Genomic DNA, 20,115 nt, shown 5'->3' on the forward strand with positions numbered 1-20,115 from the left:
AACAATATATACAAATGTAAAATAAAATGACATACATTGGATTAGGACAAAGAATTTGGAATCTCCCATTGCTTGGAGAGTTACAGTAACGAGCTCACTAGCCATGGTTTAACAGGAATCAACACGGGTCATGAAGCTGAGGGTGTACGCTCGATGGTGTACGACATGGTGGGTGTGGTGGTGCGGTGTATGTCAGTCGCTAGGTGGTTTTGAGTAACGATGATGGCAAAGGTGGTTTTGAGAAAGGACGGAGATGAAGGTAGTCGCTTGGAGGATAAGGTTGTAGTGAACAACGGAAGTGGCTCATAGTCAACGCACAAGGACGCAGATTGCAACCCGGTGTAAAGAAGGGTTGAAGTGGGTAGACTTTTGTATATAAGGGTTAAGATACGAAATTGTCCTTTCAATTGACGAATTTTTCAACAGAAAGATAACGAAGAGACATAATGTGATACCGCCTTACAACCATAATGACGCAAACAATTCATTTTTAAAACCAAGGGTCACAAATGGTTCCCACCTAAAAACTATAAGAACGCAACCTGCAATTTTATCTAGTGTTTTTCCTTGTGCATTGCTCTGCGATAGGTCAGTAAAACCCAAGTGTTGTCATTTCAAAGCTTTAAGATGGTACGTCAACTCGAATTCGGTTGATTTTGGTTGTGTGAGTTATTGTACGATAACTAAAATAAAAAACAAACAAACAAAATGGTTTAACAGGAATCAACACGGGTCATGAAGCTGAGGGTGTACGCTCGATGGTGTACGACATGATGGGTGTGGTGGTGCGGTGTATGTCAGTCGCTAGGTGGTTTTGAGTAACGATGATGGCAAAGGTGGTTTTGAGAAAGGACGGAGATGAAGGTAGTCGCTTGGAGGATAAGGTTGTAGTGAACAACGGAAGTGGCTCATAGTCAACGCACAAGGACGCAGATTGCAACCCGGTGTAAAGAAGGGTTGAAGTGGGTAGAATTTTGTATATAAGGGTTAAGATATGAAATTGTCCTTTCAATTGACGAATTTTTCAACAGAAAGATAACGAAGAGACATAATGTGATACCGCCTTACAACCATAATGACGCAAACAATTCATTTTTAAAACAAAGGGGCACAAATGGTTCCCACCTAAAAACTATAAGAACGCAACCTGCAATTTTATCTAGTGTTTTTCCTTGTGCATTGCGCTGCGATAAGTCAGTAAAACCCAAGTGTTGTCATTTAAAAGCTTTAAGATGGTAAGTCGACTCGAATTCGGTTGATTTTGGTTGTGTGAGTTATTGTACGATAACTAAAATAAAAAACAAAACAAACAAAATATAAAAATTTAGGTGGACCAATCGGGTGACGCCGGTCGGTAAAACTCGAGCAAAACCCGAGTGTTGTTGGTCACGAGCGTTGCGGCAGTGACTTGGTAAAACCCGGACGTTGTTGGTCCTGGGCATCGCAGCAGTGAGTTGACGCAAATTCAGTCGGTTTCGGTTACCTTTGTTATGGTATTAGAACCAAAACAAAATGACCGGTAAAGCCTAGGCGATGGTAAAACCCGAATGTTGCGCAGAGAGTTGATAAAACCCGAGTGTTGTTTCCAGGCGTTGTTGCGACGAGTTGACATAAATAGCCGTTTACTTATGAAATTTAATTAAAAAACAAAAATAAATATATAACTTGACCAATCGTACAAGCAAGTGAACCAATAATGATATTACGTCACCAAACTTCTCTTTTATATTATATAAAAAATAATAATAATAATAATAATAATAATAATAATTTGAATGCTAGACACAAAAAGTTAGGAAACCATCAATTTTTTTTTCATGAGGTGGCAGTAGATGAAATGCCAAATCAAATAAAGAAAACCGCACGTTCATCTTCAAAAATCTCACCTCCCTCATTTTTTAATATAATATACAAAAAAGATATATGTAAAATATTAAATATTACGAGAAAATGTTGAAGAAAATAAATTTAGGTATTAAGACTCATTAAACCGTATAAAAATAGACATTAAAACTTTGAACCGTGCATATGCATTATGGCTCGTTCTCACATGTTACAGTACGTTAAAACATGATAATAAAATTTAGACCGAAACAGTATACACTATCATAAAAAACAATAATCAAATCGTAATGGTGAAGAAGAACCCACTTACCCACCTAAACTTTAATAGTTAACATACTTAAAAACTTTTTTAATAATAGAATTTATCATGTAATATTGAACCAAAAGGTTATGGGTACTTATCTCACTTAAGACATTGAGTAAAATAATAATAAAAAAAAGACATTAGCTGCTAAAAAAATAAAATATGGAACTGAACTCTTTTTAGATATTAGCGAATTTAATTTAATTCTTTATAAGAAAATAATTGATGTAAGCCCAAGTGTAGAATATCGGGCCATGATGTTTCTAGAGGCTCAACATCGCGCTTCCAGAGGTGCTGCACGAAAATAGGCATAACTTGGGCTACTAGTCAAAACGACCGTTGGAACGTGGGCCATGTCGTGGTAACCAGCCGTAGGCGGGTTATCCCATTTATTTTTCCGAAATAAGCCTTCCAAATAGACTTTTAGGCCACTTTTATGTTTTTGTCAAGTTTTTGGTTTTCTTTTGGGTTGTTGTTTGGTCTGTGGCTATTTTTGTTGGCCCAAACCAATTTTGGATGTTTTAGTAATACGCTGAGTTACCTTGTGGCTATTTTTGTTGGCACAAACCAATTTTGGATGCTTTAGTAATATGTTGAGTTACCTTGTGACTGATCATTGATAATATTTTAATAAAATGAATTGGCTTTTCAAATTCCTGCCTTTTGGGGTAGAATTTGAGGGTTTGGGGATAGATCATCACGGGTATTCAAAGAATCAACGTGATTAGCCTTCGTTTACTATTAGTACGCTGCATCAATAATCCAACCATTTGATATTCATATACTGAACAAAATAATCCAACTACCATAGAGATGTGGGTAAGCGAGCAACAAGCTATGCCACTACCTTTTTTTGAATGACAAAACTGATGGAAGACAAAGTTATAGTTCTTTGACGTCGAAAACCTATCCTACTGTTATTGATTTCTTTTGAAGAGAGGTAGTGTATCAAGCTGTTCGCAAGGACCAACCTGATCCTCTTTCCTTAGGATTCCCGGTAAGGGGACTTTAGGAGAAATCCTATAAATCAGAAAATTTTTTTTATTTTATTGTTATAAACTACATTTAATGTATGTTTTTTCTTGATTTCCGTATATCTTTTAAGTTGTAATTTGTTATATATCATAACATGAGAAACTTTCTAAAAATAGGCATAATTTTTTTTTTAGTTAAATCAGTATAAAGTAATTAAAAAAAATGTAAAGAGGATCAGCCTACAAGATATTTTATCTTTAAGGGGATGGTGAAATATTACTAATTTGTAGCAGGACCGGACTACTTGATTAGTTTTTTCGATGAAATGACATCTTTTCAAGTCTGGTTTGCATATCTTTTGAGGGTGGGCATTAACTTCCACCTTAAATTTCAAATTCATGTATGTCGGTCCTAGTTGTGATTGTGACAATATATAACAATTTTAGTAACTAACATTCAACAAACATCTATTCGAGTCACATGCTCCTTCATTTAAATTAGGAAAATTGGTTTTTATTGGTTCAAACTATCGTCTTTTGGTCACTGCCGGTCCCAACTAACAAATTGGCTGTTGACGGTCCCAACTTTTAACGTATTTGTTCCTAACGGTCCGCGACTAACAGAATTCTAACGCCGTTAGTTTCATGTCGCCGGAAAAACGTTTTTTTACCGGAAAACACATTTTTTTCCCAAAAACTCAACAATTTTGTCCCAAACATCATGCTAACTTTGTATTGTACCTTTAGTAACCTAGTTCTAGTAAAAACCCCAATTATTGAGGTCGCCGGAACCTTAGAACCATCGTCGGAATCAGTTGATGGTGCTTAAGTGATGGTGGTTAGTTGGCGGTGAGTCAATTGGTGGCGGTGGTGGTGTTCAAGTGGTGTTTTCCGGCAAAAAAATTGACTTTCCCGGCCAAAAACGTTTTTCCGGCGACCTGAAACTAACGGCGTTAGGATTCTGTTAGCGGCGGACCGTTAGGAACAAATACATTAAAAGTTGGGACCATCAGTGACCAATTCGTTAGTTGGGACAGGCAATGACCAAAAGATAATAGTTAAAACCAATTTTCCTTTAAATTATAATCTTTTCCTCAAACCTTCATTATAAATACCAACATTGTTGTCACAAGAAATTAATTTAACACATCTATCTATCTCTATATACCTGTCTTCAATGGCAGCTCAAAATACTTTGTCAGCAATTACTTCATTTACTCACAAAACTATTCCACAGCTCTTAAAACCTGGCCATTTTCATGCAACTTTAGCACATGGTCATACACATACGTGGACCGTTACTCCCTCAAATCGACTCAAATGGTGTTCTAAGCGTAATGAATCCCTATGCAAGTGCATGAGCAGACCACCTCTGCAGGTACGCACTTATAATGTCTTTTTTATTCGCATGAAAATCTATAACGATTTGCATACCCAAAGCACGCATCTCCTTGGCATTGTTTGACGGGAAAATTCCCTAAATGTCCTATTAATGGAAAGAGATTACATTTTTGTCTCCATAAATAAAAGTTTTCAGAAATATCCCTTATAAACACATCTTTGACGACATGTTTAGCCATCAAACGTGTCTTCACGGCCTGTTAGCCTTCAATGTGTCTTTCACGACATGTTTGGCCTCTTAATTGTTTTTTTGTTTTTTATTTAACCTTATTATAATTAATTTTACTCATATTTGTTTTATATGCATCAGCTTTTTCGTTTCATATTTTTTTCAAGTTTCCTGTTATTATGTTTTAAAATTTAACTCTTTGCAAATCTACATTGCAGTGCATGCCCGAAGACACTGTTGTGAAGCATGCAAAATTGGTAGAAAGTGTTCGGGAATTGATCAGCAATGATACAAATGATGTCAAATTCGATGATCTGTTAATGGTCGATGCTCTTGAACAGCTAGGACTTGATTATCTCTATGAAGATGAGATCAATCAAATTCTTGAAAGGTGTTACCTTCAATTGATTAACAAAGATTTCCTTCAACATGGAAATCTCTATGAGGTCTCCCTATGTTTTCGAATCTTAAGGCAGAAAGGTTTTCGTGTGTCGGCAGGTTTCTAAGAACTCTTACTCCCAACATTTCTGTTTTTACCATCTTCCATTTATAAGTCACTAATATAAGTTTTTCATTGTCATAGATATTTTTGAGCAATTTAAGGGAAAGAATGACAAGTTTGTGGATAATCTTAAATCTGACATTAGAGGTTTGATGGAACTATATGAAGCTTCACATTTATGTGTCGAAGGTGAAACCATACTCGATGAAGCTGCAATATTTAGCAGCCACATGCTACAAAAATCACTCAATTTTCTTGATGACAAAGAAGCAAAAATGGTTAGATATACACTTGAAAATCCCTACCGAAGAAACTTCACGAGCTTCAGTTTACTTAACTCCCCCAAAGAATCTGACGCCAAAATCTTGAAAGAATTAGCGGAAGTGGAAAGTAGGATGGTTAAGTCCATTCGCAGGACGGAAATAAATGAAATCTTAAGGTGCAATTCACAAAAAACTGGTAAAAAAGTATCACGGAAGGCAAATTACTGAGAGATCTCTGACGAAAGCAATTACATCAAAAATTTTAGATTAAAGCAGGTCGTCAGTGATCACTCAGTAAATTCTATGAATAGCGTATTGCAAATGAGATTACTCGTAATAAAATTGCGAAAGCAATTACTGACAGATTTTCGTTAGTAACCACTTTTATGGACAGATATGGGCTGATGGTGATGCTCCTTTTGGTATTCTTTTAGCATTTTTCTTTTCCTTTTTTCCACCTAACATATCATGGCTTTGAAATAATAATAATCTGCTTAGGGAAGAGGCATTCCTCGTTTACAGAACCCTGCAAGAAATGTTTTGAAAAAGGGTTAGGGAAGAGGCATTCCTCGTTTAAACACTTCCACGTGTCTGAAATCATCTGCTTGACATGAGGAGACACTTGACATATGATCCATCGTGGCCGTCTTGATTTTCATGCTGCTAGAAAGATCGTACATATAGAGTCATTTACATATCGCAATTATTGTGTGAAAAGGATTGGCTAATGTACCCCTCCGTTTAAAGTTTAATCATACCCGATTCCTAAATACATTAAATTAAGAAGTTTTGTAGCCTCTTAGTATGAAACGAAAGTGCAACATGAAAAGATAAGGGATAGGATAAGTTCAGCCAACCCGTCAAGTATCAATTATACTATATTTGTTAACATGAGAAAAAAATAAAAAATTAACCTGTTCAGATTCATTTTTGAAACGGATGATACAATGTCATGCTCATTGTCATTAAGGTTCGCATTTTCTTTGATGACGCCATCACCAAGGAGAAAAAACATGTGAACTAGGAAAACTTGTACTCCCGAACTGATCATCCCATTCTTCAAGTATTCTTCCGACTTTGGAATATGCCCAGAAGCAAACCATTTTGCTTCCACCAAAAACGCATCAAACAGTGTCACCCACTGCAAAATTGTTTTGGAAAGTGTTGTAGAAGTAATAATATATTGGATAATAAAAACATTACTTGCAAGCAGTTTGGTGTTTGTCCCCACAAAAGTGGCGCGCGTGGGTTCAAATCCGTAATGACTTTCTCTTTGTGTTCGTTAATAATTTAGTTAAATCTGAATTTCACAATGAACAATAGATCATACCGACTTTCGTAAGGATTTTAGGGGGTTAAATCCATGTTTGTCATAAACTCTGCGTGCAATCTCATTTGTGGTGTCATATAAAGCTTTGAAGGATGACTTCACATAGTATGGAAGTTGCTCTACAGGGCCGATATCCCACCTGCATAAATATATATATGTATGTATTAATGATCGAAAAAATTGGAAAGTAAAACATGAAAAAATATGAAATGATGCTATAGTTTGTTGTGTACATGTTGACCGCTTCTGTAAGTAAAGTAAGTTCATTAAGGCTCCCATAGATATCAAAAATATCATCTATGATATAAATGAGCGAGACGGTTTTTGTGAGATCGATTCTCTGCTGCGACAAGGTCGGATTTGATAAGGAAACCATAGGCACAATATACCACTTTAAAGGTTGGTTCCTTGCAAGATTTAATTCTTGCCCCAACCCTAGGTCATCCCACCACCTACGTACACAAAAAAGTAGAGTAATCAGTAAATACATATGATTTAATTCCTTCACATCACAATATATTCAAATATTATTATTAAGATAAAGGAAATCATACACACGTGCATACCACATACATACACACGAACATACATGTTTAGTATAAACGGTTTATATATAATCAAGGTAATAAAGTTGTAGAAAATTTGGTTAGTGGAAGTGCTAAGAAATAATTATAAGACATTTGTGTTGGTAGGATACTAGGATGAATTGTGAAAGCAGGATGATATGTTATATATATATTAGAGGGATACATCCGACTATCCCAGTAGTGTAATGTAGTTAAAAGAAAGAAAATTGTGAATTGCACCTTAAGATTTCATTTATTTCGGTCCTGCGAATGGACTGAACCATCCTACTTTCCACCTCTGCTAATTCTTTCAAGATTTTGGCGTCAAAGTCTCTGGGGGAGTTATGTAAACTGAAGCTCGTGAAGTTTCTTCGGTTTGGATTTTCAAGTGTATATTTAACCATTTGGGCTTCTTTGTCATCAAGAAAATTGAGTGTTTTTTGCAGCATGTGGCTGCTAAATGTTGCAGCTTCGTCGAGTATGTCTTCTCCCTCTATAAATAAATGTGAAGCTTCATATAGTTCCATTAAACCTCTAATGTCATATTTAAGATCATCAATAAACTTATCATTCTTTCCCTTGAATTGCTCAAAAATATCTGCCGAGACGCGAAAACCTTTCTGCCTTAAGATTCGAAAACATAGGGAGACCTCGTAGAGATATCCCTGTTGAAGGAAATCTTTGTTAATCAATTGAAGGTAACACCTTTCAAGAATTTGATTGATCTCATCTTCATAGAGATAATCAAGTCCTAGCCGTTCAAGAGCATCGACCGTTAACAGATCATCGAATTTGACATCATTAGTATCATTGCTGATCAATTCCCGAACACTTTCTACCAATTTTCCATGCTTTACATCAGTGTATTCTAGCGTACGCTGCAATGCATATTTGGAAATAGTTTAAAACATAAGAATGAAAAAAGAATTATATAAACAATTATAAAATTCTAGAGGTTGGTGTATTGGTGGACCCCAGAAATTTCTCCATGTGGGGCGGAAATTTTCTATAGATCGTTTGGCTATTACTATATAATAATTTCTTTTGATCGGTTTATGGTTGGGTCATATTTAAAAAAATACAATCAAACTAATTTACATATAACTATTAGAAAGACGAAAAAATCTCCAAACTAACCTAAAAATACATCAAAAGACCTCATCGTCTTCATCATAGCCTTCAACCGGTGAAAAAAATGGAACCTTTAAATGGGGTTTCTGAGTAGAATTTGTTTTTTCAAATTCACAATATTAAGTCGGTAACTTTTTTCAATAATGACTTTTTTTAATGTTATTTTAGTTTTATTTAGATGATATGATAATTAATATTATGTTTTTGTATTATAATAAATTTAAAATATGTATACATATATATTATAATAATAAAACTAAACAGTCAATCATAGAATATAAATCAAACAGAAGAGGTTTTAATAAATATACAAAGAATAAAAGAAAATAATAAATAAATAATTAAAATCATTTATAGTGATTTTTAAAAGTTGATGGTGCATTGATGCCAGCTTTTTGTCAATGCTTTAAATCATTTAAATTTCCCGGTAACTAAAACTTAGTCTTTTCTTTTTCTCAACGCTTTCAAAAGCTTAAGGGGCGTGGTTGGAAAATTTTGCAGGGGAAGCTCGAGATTTTCAGATATATATAACACTAAAAAAAAAAATTCTGAGGTGGACGACAGCCCCCTTCCTTTCTCTTTAGGTCCGCCTCTGGACTCATTGCACATTGCTTGCCATAGGCTCATAGCTCCAGAGGTGTCTAAGCATCGATAAACATGTTATAGATGCCTTGCTTGTCATTGCTCTAGAGGTGCCACACCTTCAACACTTAGGCAATGTTGATTCCCTACTAACTTTTTATGTTTCTTGGGGATAAGTAAATTTGCAAAAATGGTAGGCCGACATGGTGTTTCACATTTGGTGCTTGGGCAATATTCTTGCCCGACACATGTTTTTATGTTTCTTGTGAAGGAGGAACTTTGCAATAATACTAAGGCTAAGGTAGTGTATCACCTTCAGCCCTTGGGCAATATTGGTGTCCTATACGCCTTTTTTATGTTTTCTGAAAAAAGGAACTTCACAATAATGGTAAGGCTTAGATAACGCCTCATCTTCAACACTTACGCCTTGTTTTTGAGTTTTTTAATCAAGGAAAGAAAAAGAAAGGAAGGGGAGGATAAGAAAGGGAAGGGAAGGAAATTCTTTTTAATAGGTGTGTTCTTGTGTTGGAAGGAAATTGAAGGAAATGAATGGATAACTTATTGGGGAAAAACTTATCTTTAGTAATCATTTCATTTTTGGGAGGATAATTTATTGGGGAAAAACATCAATTTAATCCATTCTAACTCCTCCGACTCATTTCCTTTCCATCCTAAAAAAACTTAAGAACACCTACTTTTTAATTATCCTTAGTTTTCCTTTTCTTTCCATAGTTTAAAAAAACTAAAGAACAGAGCGTTAGACTTAGCTACCAATGTAGCCCAGTTGTGACACGCGTCCCATTAGATTTTTTCAACTTATTAGTTTTGCATGATTTTTTTATGGACGCTCATTAAATTGTTGGACAAAGATCTCTATATTGATATTTTTTCCTTGTTTTATTTGTGCACACAATATACTTTATATTAGGAAAATATCTCTGTCTATGGGTAATATGAAACCTACGCCTCACATGATTACTATAGATATTCAGAAATTTGCATCAGCCATAAAAATGTTCGGAAATAAGTTGTCTTTTTTAATTTTTTTTTGTTAAAGAGTTGAAGCCTTTTATTTTCTTTTTCTTTTTCTTTTTGAATATCCGATTTTTTTCATTTAATCATATATTTCAATGTACAATAAAAATACAAACAATCAAGGCCATCTAGAATTCTCGAGAGTGTTAAAAATTTTTGGGCTGAAAGCGAAAAGAATTTCGGGCCTTAAGTAAAAGTTTTTTTTAATTAGCTTTAAACAATTAAATTTTAAAATGTACTTATTGTGTTATGATTTGGGTAGTGCAAAGTTCTTTTTTTATTAAAAATGGGCTTAATTAATGAAATAACTGGGTATTAATTGAATTTAAACATTAAAAGTGTGTGTATGTATATATATATTACTCCGGGCCTACCGGGTAATCGGTCCAGACCGTTTCCCATCCCCATCAAAGTCGGCACTGCTAAACAGGGCCGTCTCTAAGAATCCATTAAAATTTTGGGGCTCGGGACGAACATAAAAAGGGCCCTGAAATCACGTTTTTTATTATGTGAGAAATAATTAAACAATTTTACCAATTTGATTGCATTTCTAATGCCTAAAATGACAAAAAAAAAGTAATAATAATAAAAAAGTTACTAAAAATACCATATAAAACACAAAGAAAAGTTTTCTATATAAATAAAAACACCACCAACCCATAACTTTTTTATTGCATCAAGGAGTCACTTTGTAAACTAATTAAATTATATATATGATTTTTTTAATAATTATGGGCCTCTCTGGAGAATGAGCATAGGTCTGTAGCACTCCTCAACCCACTTAAGGGCAGGCCCTGCAGCAAACGATTATAGAGCCGTGTGGTGGTACCTTAAGTCGAAGAAGTATAGCGATGGGCGCAATGGGGAGTCACGGGAGCAGCTTTATGGTCGATGGTCTTAAATACCTGATTATTTATAAGTTTCCTTAATAGTAGCTAGGTATTAGTGTTGTTAACTTCAAATGTTACGGCTATTCGTTATAGATTGACAAGAGATTAACAATAAGTACCTGCAACAGCGGTCTGTTGACGCACTTGCAGAAGAATTGATTACGTTTAAAAGGGACGTTTGGATGCCATTTTAGTCTATCTGAGGTAGTAACGCTCCATATGTCATGTGTAGTATGAAGATGAGCATGATTCAAGGTTGTTTTGGAACATTTTTGTGAGTAAATGAAGTAACTGCTGACAAAATATTTTGTGATGCCATTGAAAGTTGGTTGATGTTTTGCAACAGAAATATTGTTATGGTACTTATAATAGAAGGTTTAAGGAACACGTGGACTATTTGAATGAAGGAGAATGTGACACGATTTCCAGTCGTTATTAACCATTTATTGATAGTACTTAATTACTGAACCTGATAAATATCCCCACCTAATACACATGCGAGTACGTAACAAATACTTTGTTTTTTTGTGACAAAGTCATGGCTAGAGTGCGCCTTGTCTGGGTCGATACTACGTATAACACATAATGCACTTTGATTGAAGAGGACCCGCGAAGATAAACCATTTTTAGATGATATTGCTGGAGTGTGATCGGTAAAAATAATTTAACTACTTGTCACATGCAATAATTTGATCAGTAGGACCGACTAGAGGCCATGCAAGGCTCGACCGTCATCTAGGGTCAAGTTGTAGCATCTTGAAATAATGAAATTTCAAAGTTATTTTAATGAATGGTGGATTTTTATTTTTAAACCTTGTTCTCATTATATTCAAAGTATCAAGGGGTTGAATATATGGAAATAATTTTAATGAGTATTTATAAGAGCCCGCTAATACTGTGTCACCAGTATTCCATTTCTTCCTCTTCCTCGAGCTTACTATGGTGTGTGTATGTATATAATTTGAATATGTGTATTTCTTGGGATTTGTCAAATTATAAAAATAAATAAGTCTGTTATTTGAAATAAAGGAACAAAATTGAAGATAAGAGAGAAATGAATACTATATAGAACAAACAATTTAGAATTTGAAAATGATAAATTTTATAAAATCTCTTTATATGCAACATTTGTTGTTTTATCACAAGTATTCCCATCGTCATCCAATATTTACATTTTAGATCACGTCTGTTAGTTATCATGTATAATGCAACATATAGTATCCATAGGGAAAAAAAACTGGATATCGAAAAAACAAACCAACCCTAGAAAAAGATTGTTCTTGCCTATTTTATATTTTTTAACTTTCATATTTCTATTTGTTTGATCTTCAGTCAATATTTAGCTTTTACTTTCCTAACTATTTTATAACTAAATGTGACTCATGAATAGTTGAGATGAATGAGATGTGATATTAGAATATTAGAAGGAAAAATGACTATTTTATAACCCATTTTTTAACGACAAATTTTACTCATTAGATATAAATAATCTCACATTTGGTGTATTAGTCGATAATAATCTCAACTTTAAAAAGCATTACCAACGGTCCAACTATTTTTGTCTCAATGGTCCACCGTTAAAAAACACTTAACATCGTTAAGTTTTTTTTATGAGTTTCAAGCTGATGTTTTAGGGGTTTTATAGGAAGAAAGATATAAGTGACTGATGTAAATCTTATCTCGAAACGGTGATTCAAATTACTTATTTTTGTTAAATAGAAATCCAAACACCCTAATTGAAACATTGTTTCGTCGTTTGGATCACCATGTTGTGATAAAATTTACATCAGTCGACTCGTATACTTATTCCTATCAAAAACCCTAAAACATCGGTTTGAAACTGGTAAAAAACTTAACGACGTTAAGTGTTTTTTAACGGAGGACCATTGAGACCCAAATAGTTGAAAGGTTGGACCGTTGGTAAAAAATTTTAAAGATGAGGCATTATATGGTCGAGAAAATTCCATATAACGAGGGATTCTCTTTAAAAAAAGAATCCCTTAATTATTGACCTTTAATAATTAAGGGATTCTTTTTTTAAAGAGAAAATTCCAATTAGCCTCCCTAGAAAATATAGTCGTGAGATGGATTAACCACTGAAAAAAGAATTTGCACATGTTGTACCATTGGATTTCTCGGGCGGGTTTTTTTGACTCCTACCGTCAGTTGGTAATCATCTCTTATACAATAATAATAATAATAATAATAATAATAATAATTTCAAGTCTGCATCATACACTCATTACCTTCATCTCTCTCTCTCTCTCTTGTTCATCTCCATCTCACATCCACAGTGCACCTCCATCAAGCAATCAAGTATTCAATACCAAGATTCTTGTTTTATTATTATTCTTGAATCTTGATTTTTACACAAAATTACCACTTAGATTTACAACTGGGTTTCTTTCAAATCTTAAAATCTTGAATTGGGTTTTCATTTTCATTTTCATTAATGGGGAACGTAAATAATAGAGAAGACATATATGTGTGACTGTGTGTTTGTTTGTGAATGCAAATGTTATAAATAATAATAATAATAACAACCCCACCTATCTTGTTCTCAATCTACCCCCCCCCCCTCTCTCTCTCTCTCTCTGTGTGTACTTACATATATGTGTGTGAGTGTGTGTTTGTTTGTGAATGCAAATGTTATGATGATGATGAGAAAGATGATTGGAGATGGCGATGATGATATAAATATTTGTCTGATCTTCATATTACAGATCTGAGCCATGGAGGTGACTGTACCCAGACTTTTTCGTCCCGGAATTTTTAGTCGGCGCCGGAGCCATTAGGTGGGTCGTCGAAACTTTCGGGCGACGGCGGTGGTGGTTGATATGGGGTTTGTTGACTTGGGGTTTCGCGAAAAAATGGGTTGTCAGGAATCGGTGGCGGTGGTGTGGTTGAGTTTGCCGGAAAAAATGGGTGGTGGAGGATTCTCCGGTGGGTGGTGGGTGTGACGGATAGGGTGAGCATGGTGAAGGTGATTAAGAAAGATTACATGATGGTTGTTTGATGATTAATGGTTGTAATCCATGATATTGGAAAACCTGCAACTTTTTAGGGTTCTTTGGGTAGTTGGGTTGTTGTTGATTAAAGTTGTGTTTTTGGGTTGTTGATTGAAGACGATGAAGGAGTTCATCAATTTCTAGGTTAAATGATGATAATGAAGAAAGTTCATCAATTTTTGGGTTAAATGATGAAGACGAAGATATATGGGTAAATGGATCATTTCAACAATTTTTAACAGGTTAAAGGAAAGTCAACTGACGAGAGGAGTCAAAAAACCTGCCCGAGAAATCCAATGGTACAACATGCGCAAATTCTTTTTCGGTGGTTAATCCATCTCGCGATGATATTTTCCAGGAAGGCAAATTGGAATTTTCTCTCTCTCTCTCTCTTTTAATAATTCCTTATTTGTAGCTTGATTTACTTTCAATTTACATTTTTTGTTTAGTATCATTAGTATCAATTAGGTTGATTTTCTTGATCCTCATAGACGTCAAAATTTTTGGGGATGACATGTGTGGCTCAATGAAGGAAGGTTGGGGATCGTTGTGATCTTTGATTCAATCCTAAGGGCGTTCAGGTTTTATCACTTTGAACGGATGAACTTTTCTCATATTTGGAGATAACTTGGAGGCGCTTAAGGATTTCGTACGGCTAGGTTAAGCCAGCTAGCATTGACTTTTGCCATTGGGTCACCTTGTACGAAGTCCCTAGACAATAATCTATTTGTTGAACGTTTAAAAATAATAATTTGGGTTACAATTTGAAAGGAGTGGCCATTCAAAAACGGTAGCCTAATAAAATGTAGTGTGGCATAAAAATGATTTTGTTTATTAGATTAAGATTATTCTTATTTTAATTGTTGTTACATTTTTTTTATTGTTATTTTAATTTTTGTTTTAGGATTTACTTTGCGTTTTATATGTCATTTTTTTTACGCTTCTTTTATATGTCATAGAAACATCCAAACGATTTACAATGAAGTGGCAGGTAAGCGGGCAACAAGCTGCGCCGCAACCCCCTTTTAGATAGCAAACCCAATCCGACTAAAAACAAAGTTTTGATTTTTATGGGCTTATACGTTACTATACACAACTTTCTGAACCATATTCAAAAGGTCCACGGCATCCGGAGCTAAGAAACCAAAAGTGTCAAAGGCGAAGGGGATAAACACGTGTTGATTCTCCAAACAAGCTCTCTCGTGTTTAGCAACCTTGTCCGATGCCGCCTTCAATGCTGCCCTGGCCTGCTACAAATCCAGTGTCCCTAATCCCAACAAGAGGGGACACTCCTGTGAGGTCGACGCAAGCGTGTTTTCCCCCCTACCCACCCAAAAACAAGTATATCGGCCGGTCGTAATATAGATCTTCCTTCTTGAGGATCCGTAAGAAAGTTTACGGGGGCTTCCTTTTTAGCCGAAATTCCGGCTCGTTTAAGAACATCGCATAGAACATCCCTCACCAAATCATGCCTATACTTAAACCCAGACAACTCTTTACAGTGAACCGCATACTCGCCAAAAGAATCCAAACAAACCTTACGGCAAACCGGGCACGGCATTCAAACTTGCACCACACATTAATTTTCAAATAGATGATGACAGCCTACACCACACATTAACAACCTGGACCACATCGCAAATTGGCGTAAGTTTCTCGTGTTCTTTGCTTTTTCATTATCACACTAATTTCATGTATATAAGTATCCCACAACAAAACTTAATTCAAGTCATCTTTTAAAAAACGAGTTGATACATTTAAAAGGTGAGCCACAAGAAAGTATTCAACAATTGAACATAGGAAAACTGATGTAATTTCAACATTTCTCATTTGTAAGTCCTTCATGTAATGGTTGATCGTGTCTTCGGCTGGCACATTGCTAGTGATTTTTGTTTGTTTTAATGAAATTCTCTCTTTCTAAAAAAGTTATCACACATAAAACTTTCAATATAGTTAATGAAAACAATTAAAGAGTTCTATAACAAATACAAATCATCATACACCTTTAACATTAAATTTTCAGACGACATTAACAATACATTTTACATCAGTTAATTATTAACTGTTAAACAATTAATGTGTGGCGTTTTAACTTTCAATCAACCAAATGATAATTTCCACTTTGCATGGCGGGTTCAAAATGTAAACACGAAACAAATCGTTTCCGACGTCTTTTACGTCAGTATTAACTTATATGATTTAAAAATAAACATGTATTGGCTGCTCGACTTAGAACAAAGTTTATATGTAAACATAGATAAAAATAAGTTAAAAACTAATTATAGAAACTAAAATAATTTAAAAAACTATGTAACAAAAAATAATTTATTTAAAAAACCATCTATCTAGTAAATTTGTTTAAAATAAAATGAAAAAAAAACTTACAAAAAGAAAATCAAAAAAGAGAAAGGAAAAAATTATATATAATAATAAAAAGTTTATTAAAACACCGAGCGTGGGGACACATAATTCTAACACTCATTATTTTGAGATGATACGTCATAAAAAATCTAAACGCACTGTTGTGTTGGATAATGTATCACAAAGCAATCTTAACTATAAAACGACCATGCGAATGACTTTGACGATCACCTATGCCCTAGAGGCCATTTACTTTTGCGGCCACTAATTAATTGCAGAACTAAAATATCATTGCAGAACTGTAGTTTTCGTCGTAAAACTTGAGACCGGATTTATGATTAAAGATATTATGCTACTGATTTTATTTTGATATTTCTTTTGCTACTAACTTATCAACTGAACAAAATAGTGATCGTTCATGCACCAGAACCTATTAGCAAAGACTGAAACCAAAGAGGCTCTTTATAAGAAAATAAAACACAAACTGAAACCAATAGTTTATTCAAATCCGATCATCAAAGCAATAAATTACTCTTCACTATACATTTCTTTTACAAGAGGCTACATGTGAATCGGTCAAATATACAATATATATAGTTCATAAAAAAGACATCTCTTAATAGTTCATTAAGGTTTATAATATGTATGTTTTAGAAACATACTGAATTATTTATATACTACCTCTTAATTGGTCAAACCCCAATTCAACATAACTTTCTTTATACGAAGGTAGAATATTAATGAAAATATATTAAAACATAGATTAAGCTTGAAATGGTAAAAAAGTAAAACTTGATGATTATTTTTTTGATTAATATATTTTCCATTTCAGTTATTCCATCCTAAATATCAGTTACGCTCCTTCGGTTTTTTCCTCTTAATAATCTAAGAAACCAAAATGAGATCCATATTATTATTTCACCTATAACAACAATTATCACTTTTTATGTATACCCTCATATATTAAACCGCAGCAATTATTTGTGCCTCACAAACTCACCCACATCACCATCTTTCGGATCGTATACGACACCCTCATAATCTCAAATTTTCCCAAGTAAGTTCTTCAAAGCTTCGTGTGTTTCACTTTGATATTATAATCGTTCTATGTAACCGGTTAGATTAATTATCTATTTGTTTTTTAAGGATAGAACACATTTACACATGTTTGAATAGATTTGCATCGTACGATTCACCTGTTATAGATCAACCTTTGCATGTGCAATTTTTAGGGTTTCGATTTTGATTCAGGTTTTGAGAAAATTATCAAGGGAATATTAATTACTTTTTCTTTTATTTTTTATTGTTTGAATCGTAAATTACACCTTTTTAATATGTATAATTGATTTAAAAATAAAAGAATTTAGTTTATAGGTTTTTCTGGTATTAGATCTTTTCCAAAACTTATAAGGTTCATACTTCATAGTCATGAGTTCACTCGACGAGTCGCGAAAAGATTTCAAGATTTGATGCCATGTGAGGACGATTGAAAATTCAAATTTTTATTCTCTTCTTAGTTTATGCGAGTTGAGAAATTAAGAGGGCTTGCTTGTTTTAAGCTCGATCTATATACTCAATTTGAGACGTACTCATAAATGTTTCTAGAAGCTCTAGCTTGACTCGGTTTATTTATTATTTATTAGTTATTTTATGTATTATTTGATTACTTCAAAAGTTAAAATGAATTACAATATACATTTAATATAATGTATTATTTATTCTTTACTACAATAATTATATGTGATAATATTTATTTTCTAATTATATCATATGAGTAATATTATGTTTATATGGTAATAAATTATTTGTATAAAAATTAATTATTTTAATATAAATAATTGTCTCGGTAAAACTCATGAGTCTAATAAAATTCGACCTATTTCTTGTTTAGTTAAGATCGAGTTGATTGAAGCTTTTAATAAACCGTCTAGTGACTTGCTAGTAGCTTTGCTCATTTACGCGTACGATAATAGAAATGCTTTCATAAACAGATCAGATCAACCGGATATTTTATTTAAAAATAGCATTTAATGATCAATTTATTCATTTGAACTCCATATATTTTCTACTTAAGGCTCTATATTTTGTCTACATTCACACATAAAAAATGTGTTTAATTTATAAATAATGACTTTGTTTTTTGTGTAAAAACAAGAGCTTTGTAGAATGAATCAACAAAACATATCAAAGACACCCGATCTCCTCGTGAAGCGTAAGCGCGGTCGTCCACGCAAAGACGAGAGTGCGCCAAGAAACGTAAAACAACACACTCAACCACCACTAGCCATGGCTGCACCACCACCGCCACCAGCAGCCGCTATCTTTCCCGCTAACAACAGCCTTACTAAGGTGGACCCCAACATGGTGGGCCAGGTTGTCACATGTGTAATAGATGGCATCTTTGACAATGGCTACCTCCTCTCGGCCCGCGTGGGGCCCACCAACTCAATCCTCCGTGGCATTGTTTTTCAACACGGGCATTTTGTTCCCGTTACCCATGTGAATGACGTGGCACCACATGTTGAGATGTGCACCCGAGGTGAATTTACCATTCCGCCCTCGAATCCAGGTAACCCAATACAAATTTCTACTCCTGAGTTAGTTTGTGCAAATCAACCCGAACAGCCCGTGTCGATAGAAAATTACCAAAATACCCCTGCGATGGTGACGGGCGAGTTTTTAAAAGACAACAGTTTTCGATTCGGTTCGGTTTCAGTTTAGTTATCAAGCAAAAAATCTAAACCGAGCCGAAAGCCCAACTTTAAGTAATTTATAAGAAAAATAATGAAATGTGTAATAATCAATTAATCAATAACTAATAAAAGAAAACTAGTCCCATAATCAAATTCATATAATTGTTTTTGAGTTTGAGACATCCAAAAACCAAGTATATATATATGGATTGGTTATAATATTAGGTTATTGAAGGGGATAAGGGAGTACCGTACAGAATTGGGCGTGGAAATAATAAGTTGAGAAGCGGCTATGCTACTGTAGCTGTGGCGGTTGCCGGTGGTGGTGGTGACCAACCTCCGGAATTTGAGAAGCCTTAACAGTGATGATGAAGCAGCCATCTTCACGACGGAGGGAGTAGAGTGTACTGTATATACAGGATTATTCGGGTGTATCTATATATCTATCTAAACAATTATTTGTCTCGACTCCGCCACAATACACTATACCGACAACGCTCGGTTTTTACTGAACTAATTTTACTTCGTGTTGGCTCCCAGCCACAACACCCGAGACCGACAACGGAGGGAGTGGAGTGTATTGGGATTATTCCGGATAAATATTAGGGATATATGAGGTCTTGAGCATACCCGAAAATTCTGTCACAGCTTGGGATAACATGACAAAATAAATGTTATAAAACCTACAGAAATCGAGCCGTCAATATAACAACTGATTACATACACGGACTCATAGTCATAGTCATAGTCATGTGATAGTCACATCAACCCTAATATATCTACTATGTTCACTAGGGGTGTGCATAAAACTGAAAAAACCGAATCGAAAAACGAAAACCCAAATAAACTGAACCGAAAAAACCAAAAACGAGTTAGAAACCGGTGGTTTGGTTTTGAACTTTAGCAAAAACCGAAATACTGGTGTTGGTTCGGTTTTGTATATTGTTAAGAACCGAATAAACCAAACCGCACCGAAATAACAAAAAAATTCAAAATAACCATAATATCTTAACAATAACCATTAAAACAAAATCTACCGATTACTATTTGTTTAGTTATAA

The 20,115-nt window shown here is 34.4% G+C and overlaps 1 protein-coding gene and 1 pseudogene across 1 annotated transcript; one reads left to right on the forward strand and one right to left on the reverse strand.

The window, feature by feature from the left end:
* Positions 1-4,258: 4,258 nt before the first annotated feature.
* Positions 4,259-5,827, forward strand: LOC143545798 ((E)-nerolidol synthase TPS18VF-like). The gene is made up of 3 exons (XM_077037614.1): positions 4,259-4,501; positions 4,912-5,191; positions 5,277-5,827. The coding sequence occupies exons 1-3, from the start codon at positions 4,301-4,303 to the stop codon at positions 5,684-5,686; spliced, it is 891 nt and encodes a 296-aa protein (XP_076893729.1). The 5' UTR covers positions 4,259-4,300; the 3' UTR covers positions 5,687-5,827.
* A 97-nt stretch (positions 5,828-5,924) lies between these two features.
* On the reverse strand, positions 5,925-11,311 carry LOC143545845 (putative terpene synthase 13; annotated as a pseudogene).
* Positions 11,312-20,115: the final 8,804 nt, after the last annotated feature.

Source organism: Bidens hawaiensis, unplaced genomic scaffold (assembly GCF_021521415.1).
Source record: "Bidens hawaiensis isolate Kalapana, Puna unplaced genomic scaffold, B.hawaiensis_p1.1 tig00014039_1, whole genome shotgun sequence".
In the NCBI taxonomy this organism is placed as follows: domain Eukaryota; kingdom Viridiplantae; phylum Streptophyta; class Magnoliopsida; order Asterales; family Asteraceae; genus Bidens; species Bidens hawaiensis.

Bases quoted from the DNA above. Each gene is read 5' to 3' on its own strand.
- LOC143545798 (XM_077037614.1), top strand. From the start codon at position 4,301: ATGGCAGCTCAAAATACTTTGTCAGCAATTACTTCATTTACTCACAAA. The intron at 4,502-4,911 runs GTACGCACTTAT...TCTACATTGCAG, and splicing joins TGAGCAGACCACCTCTGCAG to TGCATGCCCGAAGACACTGT. The intron at 5,192-5,276 runs GTTTCTAAGAAC...TCATTGTCATAG, and splicing joins AGGTTTTCGTGTGTCGGCAG to ATATTTTTGAGCAATTTAAG.